Source organism: Acanthopagrus latus, chromosome 21 (assembly GCF_904848185.1).
Source record: "Acanthopagrus latus isolate v.2019 chromosome 21, fAcaLat1.1, whole genome shotgun sequence".
Classification (NCBI taxonomy): Eukaryota; Metazoa; Chordata; class Actinopteri; order Spariformes; family Sparidae; genus Acanthopagrus; species Acanthopagrus latus.
This window is the reverse complement of record NC_051059.1, coordinates 27,319,834-27,337,829: the sequence shown is the minus strand read 5'-3', so window position 1 is coordinate 27,337,829 and position 17,996 is coordinate 27,319,834. Positions and strand designations below refer to the sequence as shown.

General features: G+C 42.3%; 1 protein-coding gene across 1 annotated transcript; it reads right to left on the bottom strand.

The window, feature by feature from the left end:
- Positions 1 to 1,767: 1,767 nt before the first annotated feature.
- Positions 1,768 to 17,734, bottom strand: phb2a (prohibitin 2a). Its single transcript, XM_037083034.1, has 10 exons — positions 17,609 to 17,734; positions 16,558 to 16,687; positions 14,408 to 14,492; positions 11,739 to 11,818; positions 10,606 to 10,790; positions 8,963 to 9,092; positions 8,670 to 8,773; positions 6,972 to 7,049; positions 3,832 to 3,908; positions 1,768 to 2,293 (listed from the first exon to the last, which is right to left on the bottom strand). Exons 1-10 carry the CDS (start codon positions 17,627 to 17,629, stop codon positions 2,278 to 2,280), a joined length of 906 nt encoding a protein of 301 aa, XP_036938929.1. The 5' UTR covers positions 17,630 to 17,734; the 3' UTR covers positions 1,768 to 2,277.
- Between the last annotated feature and the right edge of the window lie 262 nt (positions 17,735 to 17,996).

Here is a 17,996-nt window from a genome sequence, read left to right as displayed (position 1 = left end):
AGAGGAGGACGAGGGGGCATACGATGAGGGTCACATGACCGATGAAATTAGCTGAAGCTCAAATCTTAAGAATTAATGAACAGGTGGTGCAGAGCCGACGTCGCCCGGCAGGTTTATTTTAACATGAGACGGTCGAGAAGTTTGTGTCTCTGTGGTTTAAAATGGCCGATCATGTTTAAGACTCAACTGCTTTGGCCTGTTTCACTGAGACACGATGACACACGAGGAAGACACGATAAAAGAAATGACGGCTGAATTCAATTCAGCTGCTTCAGTTTCACGGTCCTGTTTCCACGACTTCATCTAATCCGTGTTGAATGAAACCTGCGAGCCTGTTCACACCGACACTAACATCCATCCTCAGTGAGCACATGTGATCACCGTCCTGCTCTACACACAGATAAACATCAGAGACAAACTGACTCCATGATTCTACTCAAAGACACAAACAGGTTCATGAAGAAAATCTGCTGAATTTACAACAAGGTCCAAATAATGCAGAATGAGTCAGAGACAGAGTTTCACAGAGTTTATAAAGTGTCTCCTCATGAAACAACGCTTAAAATCACCACTTTTGTTAATGGAGTCTGGTGATGTTGTGGTTATGCTGCCAACACTGGCGGGTTAACAGAACCCGAACACGTATTCTTCTCAGAGGACGTCGGTCGAGAACAAGATACTGACTGAATATACTGAACAGTTCCTTTAACTTGAGGTGTCAAAATGGTGGACTGTGACCTTTAACGAGACATTAAGAAGCAAGTTTATTGAACGTTAATTCAATCTGTGCTTGACCTCTGACGACACACAAGCTTTCCATTTCCACACAATTACAACAAAGATAACACTGTGTATGTGTGTGTGTGTGTGTGTGTGTGTGTGTGTGAGATGTCTCTTGACATAAATACTTGCTGGTATTAACGATCATGACTCAACAATGTTCATATTTAGCTGCAGGCTGCGCGGAGGCTTTACTCAATGAAGTGTTACCAAACACAAAAGCTGCAGCTTCGACCTGCCGACGACGTCTATGAACTCAGCTGATCCCTGAACGCTGTGACTCAAACATGTTCTCTCCACACAGCAGAGACGCATCGACACTCAGATGTACAGTGTGAGTTATTCTAGCTTCGGCTTTGAATGTGAACATGATGATCGATAGTTTGACATTTTGGAAAACATGCTCGTTCTCCTGCTTCACGGCTGATTTTCTCTCTTTGTTGCTGCTCGGGACGCTTTACCAACCCAACATGTGTCTATTTGACGTCCTGGGAATGAGACTCAACAATCAACTGTCTTTGTGGTGCGTTCAGGAACAGCTGGGACAAATCCTACTGATTCTACCTTTAACTTTAATAGTCTTTGAATTCTATTAATATGACGTGAGCTTCAGTTAGCTTTGAGCACAAATGTCCTTCAGAGGGAGACTTTTTACTCTGATACTCTGAGTCCATGTCGGAGCCTGAACTCTGTTACTGTGCTGGAGGAAACAAGATGGATCAGAACTTCTACTGTCACCACAGTGTGTTTTTACAGAAGTACCTGGACTTCTCTGGGAGGTTCCAAAACCACTAAAATTAAAAATAATTATAGTTCAATTGATAAATAATGTGCACCAAAACTGTGAATAAACATAAAGGCAGGACTTTATTCTCAATAAATGAATGACACATGGTCCCACACTGGTTCTGGAGAACTGTCTCTTTAAGAGATTCCTCTGGTGTTTGTTAATTGGATGTTTTTTACAATCATTCATGAAACGATTGCTCAGTTTTTAAACTCTTTATTTTATGTTTAGCATTGGATGTAAATGAGTGAAAAAGTTCCAGCAGAAACCAAAATGTCTTGTCATTGATCGGCACGTTACAACTCATTCATGTGACTGATGAAACCGGAGCTTCCACCTGGAACATGTACATAAATAATCTTAGACACTCGACTCGTCTGAGGAGGAAGGGACCGCAGATTCTCTCAACGACTTCTTATTCACAAATAAAACGTTTCTTTTTCCTGATTGTGAAGAAAACAAAATGGCTGCTCATGACTACAGATGACAACACGAGAGAAGCAGAAGATTCACTTTCACCTACACTACAGGAACCTTTCAAAATAAAGCGACTGATTAAAGTCAGTTTTTGTGACTGACAGACAGACTGAACCAGGATCAGACTGAAAACCTGATGTGGGGTCAACAGGTGAGACGAGCCGGTGATGGAGACGCTTTCTTTCTGTAGAAGTGGACCAGAAGGAATGATGACAAACGACAGAGACGTCTTCTTACTTCAGCGACATTCTGAAAGAAAACAGATTCAAATCACAAAGTCAGTTTCATAACGTACCAGCAGTGAGACGGTGTGTTCTGCTTCTGTGAGTATTTTATGAGTTAATGTCTGTTTGTGAGAGAATCCAGCAGATCGGCACTCTGAAAACCTGGTATTTCACTCGGGTGGATGCAGTTTTACAGCCCAGTTAGAGGCCGTAGTTTCAGAGTGTTAGTTTTTAACAATATTCATAATTTTTAAAACAAGTATAAAACTTTTTGATTTTCAGGTGATTAAGTAAAAACAACTCACTGATGGTGAAAGTAACTCGACAGACAGACAGATAACTTTATTTATCCCTGAGAGGAAATTAGGTCATAGCAGCAGGACAAATACAATCAAAATTCTCTGTTCAAGAAGATGTTTGACTTTTGTTTGATGTTTTTTACTATTTGACTTTGAGAATTTGTTGTTTTCAGGTATTTAAAAGAATATTTCCAGTTTCCGGCTGCAGTTCAGTTTGATTTAGGAAACAGAAACAGGTTTCATCAGCGTTCACTTTTGGTTTTATGAGCAGTGATCATGAATGAAAACCCTCCCGTTCAGCAGTTGCTTGTTTGTTCTATCGTTAGCTTGTCGGAGCTAAAATAAGAACGTTTATCTGATTCAAATCGATCTTCATTTGAATGATCCGACAGTCTTTTCCTGAGGAGGCAGGGAGAACTTTTCATTCAGCTTTAAATCTCTGAAGGTGATTTTTATACCAGAACAGTCTCATGATTAAGATCCACGCTGAGTGTGTCCGACATGTTTGTGTCCTTTACAGACGCAGGTCTTCTTTCCTCTGCTCTGAGTTTCACACTGAACACTGCATGATGCATTCAAATACACCTCGTAACGCAGAGATCTGTACTCTGATGGCCGCTGAGGTTATATAAAAAAAGAGAATCTTCTTTTAGTTTCATTTTTAACGAAATACTGACATTTGTCAAAACTCAAGCCGAGTGCGTCTGTCTGTTCAACTTACTAAATGTTCTCCATTTGTTTATGTACATGAAATGGGCGGGGCTTAAACCAGAAGTGGGTGGGACTAACTGGAAGTTGTTAATTTAAAGTCTGAAATTGATCCGTGTTGCCCAGAAGCTGCTTTATCTATTATTTATTATAAAACTATTAAACAGAACGACCTCAGAGTCGAGCGTCAGATCAATAACTTTGATCACAACAGTCAAAGAACTGCGAGGACGTTCTTCATCAGGAGTGCCGAGACTGACATCGATTTACTCGGACTGTAATAATAGTCATTTTTTTTATATTTTAATGCTCAACCATTGTAACGTAACACATCAGCACTAATATCTACCAGCAGGTCGGCTCCTCCTACAGATTCACTTCTCTCACAGGTTAATACTCTGGAAAAACTGGAACTGTAAACTGACATATCCAGAACTGAACTGTACCGAAACGAATATTAAATAAAAATCTGGACTTTGTGAACTTGAATTGAGCAGATTTGTGAAATCATGACGACTGAAATGTAACTGTGGATAAAAACTGAGTTCAGACTCACCTGAAGTTCTCTTTGTCCTGCAGGTTGAGCACCAGGCTGTCAGCACTCAGGTACACTTTGTTTTGGGACTGCGCCACCTGCAGGGGACACACACACAGGCACACGTGCACACACACACACACACGCGCGCACACACACACACGGACACGCAGACGCACACACAGTGAGTGTGAGTGGAGAGAAAACACAAACAGGTGGAGTTTCTCAGCGTGCAGCCTGACGGAGCACAATGGGAACATTGTCAGAATTCAACACTGAGCTGATTCACAGCACAGTGAGCTGCTGAGGCCCGTCCACCGGCCATACAGGAAACACACGCCACCGCCACAGCGCCCGGGTCACGTGACCCGCTGTAATCTACAGAGCGAGTGAGGTAGAGCTGCTCCGTCCCTGATCACGACCTCGCAGCCTCACGTGAACACGAACAGTCGCTCAGTGTGTCTGAACGTATCAGAGAAGATTAACTGAGAAGGAAGCTCGTATGATATCTGACTACTTGGTCTCAAACACAACATCTCTGAGTGTTTATTCTTTATATGTGATGACATGAAAAGTACCCAAAACGTATGTCATCTATGGAGGAGTGAAACTGCCAAAATCAATCATAAATAAATGGCTCAACAAATAAATATGAAATCAAAAGTGATGTTACAAACATTTGGAGTTTTAAAGTGTCCTCGTTACAGCTCACAGCTTCGTTACAGCTCGTTATGTGTCGTGGAGATGATGTTTTACAGACTGAAATAAGCGGCAGATCAATCAGTGATGGAGATAATTATTAATCACAGTCCTCATGCTTGGTAACTATTAAGTGTGTAACTGCAGCTTAGAAATGTGTACAGATCTGTACAGATGCATAAGACAGATTTATGACTCGAGTCTTGAATGAGTTTTGATTCTTTCTGATCAGGAAACATTTAGAGAACCTCTAAAACTAGAACAAGATGATAAAAGTTACAGCTGAACGTCATTCTGTCTTTCTGCCCCTGATAATACGTTGGATGTGCACAGAATCAATTATAACTGTATAATAACTGTGTGAAACAAGTTTTAAATGTTTGAGGATGAGCATCTGAAGCTCGATGTGCTCTTCCTCTGACTTCAGCTGAATTCATGTTCTGCTGGCGCCACCTGGTGGACCTGGTGTGAGCTGCACCGGTGGTCATCAGCCTGAGGCCACTGGGAGGCTTCATGGTGTCACTACTGCTGTCTGAGTTTCATCAGACGAAACTGGACACTCTGAAGAAGACTGTGATTCTGACTCTACAGTAAACTAAAACCTACCAGTTTTTAAAGGCGTGTCAATAAAAACAGGCTCTCTGAGTGGAGATGAAATCTTCTGTGTATTTAAGGCTGAACAGAAACAAAAACCTGTTTGAGTGTTTATATTGGCTCCTGGCTGTTCAAAGGTAAACTCTGCATGATTGGTTGGTTCCTGCTGGTGAACACAGTATTAAGGTTTGGATTGTGGAGAAACAGCAGAGAGGCGAGTCTCCTTCCTGCATGCTGAAGGTTTGGTTTGGCTCGAGCGTCAGTATTCCACCTCGAAACGTTACAAACATGGAAAATCAGGAAAATCCTGCAGTGTTGGGACACGTTTGTCTATCTGTGATACCATGAGGACCCATTTGATATTTTCAAAAGGCAAAGTTCAGCCAAAAAACATGATTCAGTCATCATCTTCCTGGGTCAGGTGAAGTGTGATAGTCCACAGAACAGTTCAGGAGCTTCACAGTCAAACAGAGCTGCAGCGTTCTGCTGAACAACTGAAGCAGCTGAGACTTGATTTAAAACATCAGATGTTTCCATCAGCTCGTCTACTGTGATCACAGTCTGCAGGAGAGAACACATCACAGCTGATCTCAGACCAGATTTACACTCTCGCTCCTGCATCGTTCACAAAGACATTTTTAGCTCAGCAGCTACAGGAAAGATTTCACTTAACAGACGGTGTAAATGTCTTTTCAAGAGATGTTTTACTATGACGCTCCAGAACTGTTCTGTGGACTACAACACTTTACCTGACTTTATATCCTCAGGAAGAGGAGAGGAGGACTTTATATCATCAGGAAGAGGAGAGGAGGACTTTATATCATCAGGAAGAGGAGAGGAGGACTTTATATCACCAGGAAGAGGAGAGGAGGACTTTATATCCTCAGGAAGAGGAGAGGAGGACTTTATATCCTCAGGAGGAGGAGAGGAGGACTTTATATCCTCAGGAAGAGGAGAAGAGGACTTTATATCATCAGGAAGAGGAGAGGAGGACTTTATATCATCAGGAAGAGGAGAGGAGGACTTTATATCCTCAGGAAGAGGAGAGGAGGACTTTATATCATCAGGAGGAGGAGAGGAGGACTTTATATCATCAGGAAGAGGAGAGGAGGACTTTATATACTCAGGAGGAGGAGAGGAGGACTTTATATCCTCAGGAAGAGGAGAAGAGGACTTTATATCATCAGGAGGAGGAGAGGAGGACTTTATATCATCAGGAGGAGGAGAGGAGGACTTTATATCATCAGGAGGAGGAGAGGAGGACTTTATATCATAAGGAGGAGGAGAGGAGGACTTTATATCCTCAGGAGGAGGAGAGGAGGACTTTATATCCTCAGGAGGAGGAGAGGAGGACTTTATATCCTCAGGAGGAGGAGAGGAGGACTTTATATCCTCAGGAGGAGGAGAGGAGGACTGGGTTTACGTTTTGGCTGAGCTGGTCCTTGAGGGTTATCAGGCCTTGCAGACATCCTGCATGAGTTGCTTTATAGAACAGAAAGTAACACTACGTTTGTGACACTGATGCTGATTAATGGCTGCTAAATAAAAGGCTGCAGACTCAGTCTGGTTTCACATCTCTAGATATTACAGATTGTGGGTAAACTGGTGCTGCTTGTTGTGTATTTGTGGAAGTCCGACTGTTGCTGTTGGTTTTAAAGTGACGATATCTCTGGCTGAAACCAAACTTCCAAACCAAGTTTTACCTTGAAACATGAAAGCTGACCCACTGTCATCCACAAGTCATCCTACACATTTTTTATTTTAATCGTGAGCAGAGACGTCTAAACTTTTCTCTCTGTGCTTCTCAGCATGTTGAAACGTTACCCTGGCTGCAGAACTGACGAGTTGTGCTGCACAAAGTTTCTTACCGTCTTGGCGATGTTCTGCGCCGCTCGGATCTTCCTGAGCTTCAAGTAGCCTGGATTCTTCGTCACGGCCTCGCCCAGCTGACACACACATAATCAAACCGTTAGTGCATTCACAGAAAAGAAAGTGTTACACACCTAACAAAAGGTGAACCTGAGGCTGGTTGGCAGCAGCTGGCTGAGCCGGTCTCTCCGATCATCAGAGGGATCAGAGCAGCAGGCGTGTCGCTGCACAGGGTTAATGTTCTCACGCATGTTGACAGGCAGGGAAATAATTAGTGCATAGTTGTGAGTAAGTGTTGTACGCAACGATGAGATGAGCTCACGTCAGAACAGGACTTTATGAGATCTGGAGGTGGTGTTCAGTGTTAATTACAAACTTATAAATCAATTTGATTTGTTTAATGAAACGAGGAATGGAATCAGTTTAACACGTTTCACTCTGTGACGGCAAAATCTGTTTTAGTGACATTAAAGTATCGATAGTGAAGATCTGAGTTCCTTCAGTATCGACACACCAGGTCCTCTCCTCTCTCCAGCAGCACGTTGAGACACATCATGTTTTAAAAGGTCATAAATATTATTTTAGAAAAAGATATTTAAGTCTCTGTCACAGTGGCTGTATTTCCCCATCAAGCTTTCCTTGGGCGGCCTGCTCAGGTAAATTAACACACCCAGGGAGATAAAGTCCAGATTCAAACTCTGAGTGTCATTTCATGATAAGACCAACAGACCTTCATGTCAAAGGTGTCAAATTTAAGGTGTGCTGTAGGATTCACATCAACTGATGACTCACTGAGTAACATACAAGAAAACAATCCACCTTAAACGCTGCTGTCAGTACTCACTGCTGTGATGCTCAGTGTCCTGTATGTACTGTTTACTCAGGCTAATTGTTGTGTAAATGGAACCGTGTGCTGATCCGCTTGACCGGTACCACGGCTGGCTGTGTGTCAGAGCGTCTTATCAGGCGTGAGGTGACTGTAAGGAGACGAGCTGCTGCCTCACAGTGAAAATGTAGCTCAGATGAAACAGCAGACACATAATATAAAGGTTAAATCAGGACGTAACAGCCTGTATTTTAAAGTGTGAGAGAGGCTCCGCTCACAAACTCTCTAAAGAACTATTTAGTCCATGTCGTGACTTGTCGCTTGAATTCCTACGTATTGCACCTTTAATGTTGCCTACAGTCTGTCTGCTGTTCTCTGCTACCGGACATGAAGACACACTGGACGTGTCGTCACAGTTGTGTCAGATTTTCCTCGCGATATCAAAAAAGGTCTCACATGTCAATATAAGTATTGTATCCAAGGCATAAATTCCAGCACCATGTCAACTCTTGTATGTTTCCAGTTTGACAGACTGTGTAAATCAGAGGCGGCTGGATGATCACAGGCGTGTAAACCTTCTGTTCAAACAGCCCGAGGACACGACAACAGGTTTTAAACAACAGTAACAAGCAGCAGGCCGTCACCTTCTGGAAACACAGCTGCTCTCCACGCAGACAGAAGCTCCGTCTGAAACTTCACTGTTTCTAATCTGATCTCTCTTATTTGTTCCAGCTGTTAGTCTGGACCATCATTAAGTTGAATCATTACTTTTACTGAGGCTAAAGATCGGAGCACTTCTTCCTCTTCTGTCCGGCTGTTATTCAGACGTGACTGATCAGTAACAGTTTCAGACCAGTTGAACTCAGCTCACCATCTTAGCAGCCTCAGCTTCTCCTTCAGCCTGGATGATCTTCTGTCTCTGGTCCTGTTTGGCCTTTTCTACATAAAACTGAGCTCGCTGCGCCTCCTGCTGGGCTGCAGAGGAACAACACACACAACAGTCACATCATGCTTCTATACAACTTATACTTGGGTGATTTATTTGACTTTTATACAAATTTAGAAACAAGACTGACAGTTTAATGCCACCCTCTCCTCAGATGTTCTCTGAACTGTAACAGCTGACTGAATGATGATTCTGTGTGACTTCCTGTTCCTACTCACCGACTTGTTTGGCCTCAACTGCAGCGGTGTACTCTCGACTGAAGCTGAGCTCGGTGATGGCCACGTCGTCCAGGATGATGTTGAAGTCTTTTGCCCTCTCAAACAGCTCTCTGCGGATCAGCAGGGACACCTGGAGGGGACGAGGCAGTTTAATGTTTACTGCTCAAAACTGAGGCACCTGCTGATCACCTGCTCGTCTTTCTCCTGTTCCGACCGGATGCTGAACGATTGTTAAAGAGTATTTGTTCCAGATATTTCAGAGAGTCAGAGGTTGCATGTTTGCAGTCAGTTAGGTCTGTTTAAACTACCACCAGAGCTCAAAGCATCTGTACTTTTAGTTTATCTACACTCAGTTGCCAGTTTATCAGGTACAGCTCGATAAAACAAAATCAGTCCTGCAATAAATCCTCCATCTCTCATGTTCGGATGGAGAGATCAGCATCGAGTGATTGTGAACACGTGCAGCCGTTAAGAATCCAGCGAGGCCAGCTAATGAGTCATGAGCTGCAGAGGTGCTGCAGAGTGTGTCCTGCCTGTTGTTTCCACCGGGCCGGTCTGTCACCTGGTGTGTGTCACCGTTTTGTTTCGTCATGTGACTTCATTAACTCACCTGAGGCGCTACAGAAGAGTCCGATGTTGTCAACTTGGGCTCCGACTGTTTATTTCATAATTTCTTCATGACTGCTGTGCTTCCACTGTGGTTGAGGAGCTTCTTAATATATTTTTTTGTGTTATTTGTCTGTTTTAAAAGTTTATTGTTCATATTACCGACTTTGTTGTGCTGTAGAGTTTGCATGCGTATTTGAAAACTGACTGGATGCACTTTGCCATTCTGATGTCTGACTTCCTGTCTGCTTCAATCTGCTCGGAGCAGATTGAAGCAGCTGCGATCTGCTTCCATCAAAACAGCCTCAGTGATTTTTCTCTGCACACTGTGTTAGTTTTTGTCATGTTTCTGTACTGAAACGGGCCCGACAGGTACTGGTGTAGAAGAGATGAAGCTTTATTATCGTTGACTTGTCTGATTACTGGAAGGATTTTCAAAATAAAAAGGGAATGTAAATGATGAACAAGAAGCCATGAAGGCCACTGAAGATTTAAAGTTTGAGTGCTGAAAGTACTTTAGTATGTGTATTTACTGAGAACTTCTTGTGTCGTCCCATTAAACTGCAGTTCACTGTTTAATACTTCACAAACTCTCAGTCCTGCTGTGTGTTTAGCTGTTAGTTCAATTCGCTCTGTTGGTAAAACACACTCCAGGACTCTGAACAGCTAACAGCTAACAGCTAGCCTGCTGTCCTCCACATTACAGCATCATGAAGGAGACAGCAGGGTGTATGACCCCATCGACAGTGAAATCACAGCGTCTGTTTGGATTTAAATGTGCCACTTCTAGTGGGTTAAGTTATTTAACTTTGTGGCAACACCATTACGTATAAAAACATTTGACATATGGATTATACTCAGAAGTGTTTTGTAATATTCTGGAGGTAAGGTAGACCAGTTCAAGTTTGATTTTTGACAGTTTGAACAAAAAACACCCTGATAAAGACAGATGTTTCCACAGAGCTGTGTTGGCTCATAAAGTGAGTGTTAATGTATATAAACATGTAAAGTGTGTGTGTGTGTGTGCGTGTGTGTACCTGTGCTCTCTGTGTGATGAGCTGTGAAGCGTTGAACTTTGCCACCACGCTCTTCAGCACCTCGTTGACGATGGAGGGCAGGACACGCTCGTCGTAGTCTTGTCCCAGCTGCTGGTAGAGGGTCGGCAGGTTGGACGCCAGCGGCCGCGACAGGACACGCAGAGCGATGTTCACCATCTGAAGGTCTGAGAGCAGCGAGAAGGCAAACAGACGATCTGTTTACAGCTGCTGATAATCAGACAGCAGCTTGGTTTATTCTGGAAACACGCCTGAATCTGCATTTATGTTAAAAACCAACACTCGGTTCTTGAGGTCAATAGCAACAGTTAAGATTAGGATCCGTTCAAACTGCTTTGAAAGAACACCAACTATGATCTGTGGAGTTAGAGTGTAAAAAGAAAATGTATTAATTCATCAGCTCGTTAGCGCCCTCTGGTGGACGAACTGAGGTTCTGTATTACCTCAAACATCTCTGACACGATTGTCTGCCAATAATCAGATCAGTTCATCTGCAACTATTCAGATAATCAGCTGAATAGAATGTCAAGCAAAACACTTAAATAGAAATATTTTCCACTAAATGTGATGATTTACTAAAACAGTACGACTCGTGTGACTCAGCTCTGTGTTTAAGTACACAAATATTTATGAACACGTTAATAAAGAAACTGATTATCAGATTAACTATGAAAATCATTAATTGCAGCTGAACTCTGAAATGAGATGAATTTCTACCTTCAGTTTACTGTTGAACAACTGAAGGCTGGAATTTCTTGTTGAACTTTGGAATCTTTATTATTTGAATGTGAAAAAATATCCTGTACATTTGATCAACAGCTCGTCAGGACATGAACCCAACAGTCTGTTCGTCTCTACTGATCCACATGTGATGTCTAACCAAGGCAGAGCCGTCTGCGCTGGAAGAACTGAATCTCGGATTTAATAAAACTGTGACACCGCTCGTGTTTCTGCTTTACCCATGTAAAAGATCTCAATACTTCTTCCACTGCAGGTCTGAGTTAACACAATGTGAAAGATTCATAATAACACACTGTGTTCGTCCAGCTTTAAATCTTTCACAGTTTGTTTCCATCAGATTGTTTCAGTTTGTCAGTGAGATTTGCGAGTCTGACCTTTGCTTCCGGTGAGGGAGGAGATCTTTCTGGGTCTGGCTCTGATGTCGTAGATGATGGGATACTGGAACCACGGTATCCTGAGGAAGACAACACAGAGAGAGTAGAGCTTCATCACACAGAGAGTAGAGCTTCATCAGAGAGTAGAGCTTCATCACACAGAGAGTAGAGCTTCATCACACAGAGAGTAGAGCTTCATCACACAGAGAGTAGAGCTTCATCAGAGAGTAGAGCTTCATCAGAGAGTAGAGCTTCATCACACAGAGAGAGTAGAGCTTCAACACAGAGAGTAGAGCTTCAACACAGAGAGTAGAGCTTCATCACACAGAGAGTAGAGCTTCATCACACAGAGAGTAGAGCTTCATCACACAGAGAGTAGAGCTTCATCACACAGAGAGTAGAGCTTCATCACACAGAGAGTAGAGCTTCATCACAGAGAGTAGAGCTTCATCACAGAGAGTAGAGCTTCATCACACAGAGAGTAGAGCTTCATCACACAGAGAGTAGAGCTTCAACACAGAGAGTAGAGCTTCATCACACAGAGAGTAGAGCTTCAACACAGAGAGTAGAGCTTCAACACAGAGAGTAGAGCTTCATCACACAGAGAGTAGAGCTTCATCACACAGAGAGTAGAGCTTCATCACACAGAGAGTAGAGCTTCATCACACAGAGAGTAGAGCTTCATCACACAGAGAGTAGAGCTTCATCACACAGAGAGTAGAGCTTCATCACAGAGAGTAGAGCTTCATCACACAGAGAGTAGAGCTTCATCACACAGAGAGTAGAGCTTCATCACACAGAGAGTAGAGCTTCATCACACAGAGAGTAGAGCTTCATCACACAGAGAGTAGAGCTTCATCACACAGAGAGTAGAGCTTCATCACACAGAGAGTAGAGCTTCAACACACAGAGAGTAGAGCTTCATCACACAGAGAGTAGAGCTTCATCACACAGAGAGTAGAGCTTCATCACACAGAGAGTAGAGCTTCATCACACAGAGAGTAGAGCTTCATCACAGAGAGTAGAGCTTCATCACACAGAGAGTAGAGCTTCATCACACAGAGAGTAGAGCTTCATCACACAGAGAGTAGAGCTTCAACACAGAGAGTAGAGCTTCATCACCAGACTCAACAATAAGATTAAAGAAAGAAGTGCACAGAAAAATCATTAGAAAAATGTCTCATGAAACAAGAAAGCGAGTATTAATGCAACTGTCTATTATCTACTCATCTTTTATATTAGTTCTAATGGTTTTCTACTTTAATTATATGTGATCTGCCTGATTCCTGTGCTGCATTAGTGAGAATAACTTTCTGCTATGAGAAATTAAAAAGAAATAAGTTGAAAAAAATCATCCAGTCAGCCCAATAAAATAGATTTTAATGTCTCCTTCAGAACTTTAGCTGTCGCATTGTGGACCAGAAGATTTCACACCTGCCAGCTTGGTTCTACTCAGTTTGACCCGGGATTTTCATTTCTACTACAACTGGGCTACCTGCTTGACACTGCGTCTTAAAACAATGACGCTTGACAAAGAGATTGAAACCCTCTTCCTCTCAGGTTTCCTGCACAGACATGTGGCGAGTATTGATTTGAGGCTTCACCAGGACCGGCTCGGAGGCGCCCGCCCTCTTGCTGTCCTGAGAACAACCAGGATCAGATTTACTGATGTGATTCAATGTCAAGAAGGCATCCATCAGTTTTTCTCACCTTCTCCTGTTCAAAAATGCGACGCCCTTATTCAGCGCGGTGAATCAGGGACACATATCTGTCGAGGTTTTCAGTCATACTAAAATAACAGACGCAGTCCGATCAGAGGCAGCGCAGCACGAGGCCCTGAGACCATCGCTGGCAGGAACTATCACACAGTAAGAATTCAAAAGTCCACTGAAAGAGCTGCATTTCAATTCAGGCCCGACAGACGTTTAAAATCTTAAAGAATAAATTCATGTATTAAAGAATAAATTCATGCATTAATTATCAATTGATTTTCACAAACACAAACAAAAAACAGCCAGTGTTGTCAAGATGTTGTCATGGTAACAAGCCTGTGACACACACCGAAATGTTATAAATGTCCACGAATGTTTTTGTTCCGTTTGACAAATGATGCAAACTGATGTCAGAAGGCCTGAATCATAAAAGCTGTTTACAGACTGAGCACATGAAGCTTCATTCTGCTTTACAATAACTCACCACATTTACAGTCGCGGAGAGCAACTCATTAAAAAATAAATTTTGGGCTTTTACAGCCAAAAGTTTTAACGAGCTGGCTCCTCCATGTTATCGTGGAGATGCTTGTATTCAACCTCTCGTCTGCCTCCATCACTTCTCTCCTTCGTTCTCACTAACTACACCCTACATGTACGATGATGTACAGTGTGAACGTTCACCAATGGATTTAACTTTTCAGGAATCGTGTGTTTGTTATGAACAGTAGAAACTCTAGTTTTGTCTTTGACTTGTGGTTCAGCCTGCAGCTAATGATTATATTCACTGTCCATTAATATCCAATTGTGTATTTTGGCCTGTGTGAGAAAAAACAACTGTGACAAAATGTAATTTCTCTTAAAAAGAAGTGATTAGTGAGTAACATATGTCTTCATCCTCCACTCATTGTCAATATCAAAGGAATAATTCAGACTTTTCTCTATGTGTGTTTCTCCTACCTGAAGTGGAGTCCTTCAGCCAGAACCGTGTCCATCTGCATCCCTCCGATCCGGTTGAAGATGATCGCTCTCTGACCTCCTTCAACTACGGGACACAAACACATCATGACTGAGTCGGACAGAAGCAGTAGATTCACCACATCATCAGTTCCTGATCCTGGGATCTGCTGCTGAACAACAGGCAGAACTTTTGTGTTGTTTTATGATGCTGCGTTTATCTTTTTATTGTCGCAGTGTTTCGTGAGGTCACAGTGACCTTGAGCCACCAAATTCAAATCAGCTCCTCTTTGAGATGGAGTCGACTTTTGTCGCAAATCTGAAGAAATTCCATCTAGGTGGTCGTGAGATATCAGTGTCCACAAGTGGTGGAGGAATAAATACTCTAAACTACACTTCAGAAACACTGGATTGTTAGAGAGTTTGAGAAATGGAAAATCACAACACGATTCAAGAAACGTTCCCCCACAGTAACAACAGTGTCATGATTACAGTAATTACAGTAAGAAGACAATCATCTGATGATACATCAGGATCTCTGTCTAACTGAAGACTACAGAGGACAGGGTTATATATTTATTCACTGCATTGAATTAATAAGTTCCTCTTTATCACACAGACCGACTGTAACTCGTCCATGTTGGCAATTATGTCAGTGTAAAACTGACAGAAGCCCGAACTGTTCTGGAGTAAAAATGTTTAAGGATGGGAAGAAACACATCTCCCTTACATCCTTTCAATCTGTGTTAATTAAGTTACACCATGAGGAGTCATTAGGTAGATTCAGGGGAGTCTGGTGAAGGTGTACTTGGCACCAGTGTGTTGATAATTGTATCACAAGAGGAAGCGGTGAGATGTACTGCTGCATTTTATAAATTTTGTCCCAACACTGATCAAAAGGTCAAAACATCAGGCGATGATGAACCCTAACGTCAGATATTTAACCTTAAACCTAAAAATAAAATCATCTTTGCAAAATAAAAATGAACTATAAAGAGTTTCCTTTTGTCATGAATCAGCTCCCTGTAACTCCAGAACAAACTCCTCCAACATGTTACGTGTCTTGAAATCAAATCAATTAAGAGTTTTGTCTGGAACGATGCTCAGACACGTTGTGATCTGTGTTTTCAGGGTTTAGGTCTTTTTAAGTCGACATTATTTCCCATTTACATAAAACATGCAGAAATGTTTCTGTAGTTATCCATAGTTTTCATTCAGAAGTGGTGAAAAATAAAACATTAAGATTCTCTCCAACACACTTTTCCTCCTAACACTGTCTTCCTCTTCAACTCTTCCCTTCCATCAACAGACCTTCTCACTTTCTTCCCCATTTCCCAACTTAATTCTTTCCTTTCCCGTAGTCCTTTCTTACCTCCTCAACTTCCCTCTCTCTCTCTCATTTCTTCCCTACATGTTCTCCCTTTCCTAACCCTTTTCCTTCCTCAACTTATCTCTTTCTTTTATTTCCTTTGCAGTACAAGACAACTGTAATTTGAAGTCATTTACAGACTCTGGACACGCTGTATCAGAGGCAGCAAAGAAACCTCAAATCATCCCTTTTAAAGCTTCCTTTGCTTTCTGTAACACGATGATGCACTTTACCAATCTGTCATCAACGGTTTGAAGTTGGGAGGTTGTCAAAGACGGACCTGAGACTTCTTGATACCACTGGACAGAGAAACAGTGAGCTCAGCAAGGACTCGAAGCCTTGACATTTGTCGTTATGTGCAACAGTCTGACACAGCGCCTGACACCCTCTGACCGCCATCACTTTTCAGTTCAGTATGATACAAATGAGTGAAACGATACAACCGGATCAACTTCTCTAATTAGATTTAAATATAGTCTGTTTCTCAGAGGTTGATGTGTCAGTAACACTGCTGTTTCTTTCTGCTTCACATAAGATGAGAGATAAGAGTTTCTCATCAGCAGAGAAAAGAAATGCACACTGTAAATGTGGTTTCACGCTCTAAAGGACATGTTGCATCTTTTGTACAGTTTAGTTCATGACTGGGAATATTCACAAAACTGGAGAAAAACTAGAAAGTTCAAATGAAACTGCTGCAGCTGCTCACTGGAGTGTTCAGGGTGTTGAGGCGAGTCACAGATGTGTTAGTTGTTTGTCTGAATGGAAATAAAGCAGAGTACACTACCTGTGTATGTTGCTTCCTTCACTCCATAAGCCAGAGCTCCGGCACCGATCAGCAGTTTGAGACCGGTACCTGCACCCCGAGGTCCTGATGACATCCTGCCGGCTATTTGCCGCAGCTGCTGCAGAAAACCCTGAAACACACACGGACACAGTGATTTCAGATGAAAATCGTTCACAACACAAACTGAAATAATTTAAGTTTAAACATAACATGGTTCTGTTTCATGCCGAGCTGTTAATGGTTACAGATTGTTACACAGACATGAGTCTGAGTGACCTTGGTACTGGATGGGTGACAACTTCACCAAGGACTGTCACTGGATCCAAAAACAACCCATGTGTGCTCAGGACAGGCCAAACTTCATTGAAATATCCACATAATTCATGTGCGCCATCTCAAAGCGAATGAATTAAAGAAAGATTGGTCTGTTTCGAATTTAAGGGCTCTAATGAGTAATTCGGCTTCGGGTTAATCCACATTTCAATACGTTTGCTTATAGTATTTCCAAATGTCAACCACCGTGTATTAGCTCAATTATAAGCGAGGCAGCTCTGTGTATTACATGTACGCCGAATTACAAAGAAGATTCTAGAAACGTCTAAAATGTTTTCAAAGATTACTTTATAGTGCGTGTACATGTGCAGGTAAACAAGGAAAGGTTAATCTGTTAGATTTTTAGACGGAAACTGGGATGTCTGCCAACGGGAGTGAAATTAACTTCCAAGACAAACTTAAATGTTCCTGCAACAGTTAGTGGAATCATCGCACACCAACATTAACCCGCTTTAAGAAACCATCCACATTTAGCATCTGTCTTCATCGTTGACTCAACGTTTTGAGAATAAAACTCAGCTAGCATTAATGACACTGGAAGCTAGCTTACATCAGATCCAGCCCGGCTCACGTGTGTGAGTGTAACTGTTGTGAAAACCGTTAATGTCGCGAGCTGGCGTACAAAGAGCGGGAAACAGCAGTTCGGTTCAACAGAGCAGAAGGCAGACATGTCACAGACATTCATTTAACACTGCAGTAAACGGAATTAGACACTTACACCGGGATCTTTACTCGCCATGCTCGTCCTCTCTGTCGACTAGCAACTGAAGTGAAGAAGAATGCAAGGTCATGCGTGGTGACGCACTTCCGTGTTCGCGGGGTACCCTGGGAAATGTAGGATTTCACCCATGTTGTGCTGTTTCCAGATGTCAAGGTTCATTTATGACTGTTTCACAGCACAAGGTTGCAAAATGAGATGACAGTTGTAACGCCGTCATGTTCACAGACACACACCTGAAATATTCAGACAGGCTGAGATAGAATAACATAAAATAAAATAAATATAAGTATGTGGTTATAAACGTAAACGCTCAGGAGGTGAGTACAGTGAGTGTAATGTTGGTATAAAGACATCAAATGCTTGTTTGCTTTCTGTTAATATTGAA

Coding starts and splice junctions, on each gene's coding strand:
- phb2a (XM_037083034.1), bottom strand. CDS start 17,629: ATGGCGAGTAAAGATCCCGGT. Junction 14,493..16,557: donor GAAGGAAGCAACATACACAG/GTAGTGTACTCT, acceptor TGTGTCCCGTAG/TTGAAGGAGGTCAGAGAGCG. Junction 7,050..8,669: donor AAGCTGAGGCTGCTAAGATG/GTGAGCTGAGTT, acceptor TGTGTGTGTCAG/CTGGGCGAGGCCGTGACGAA.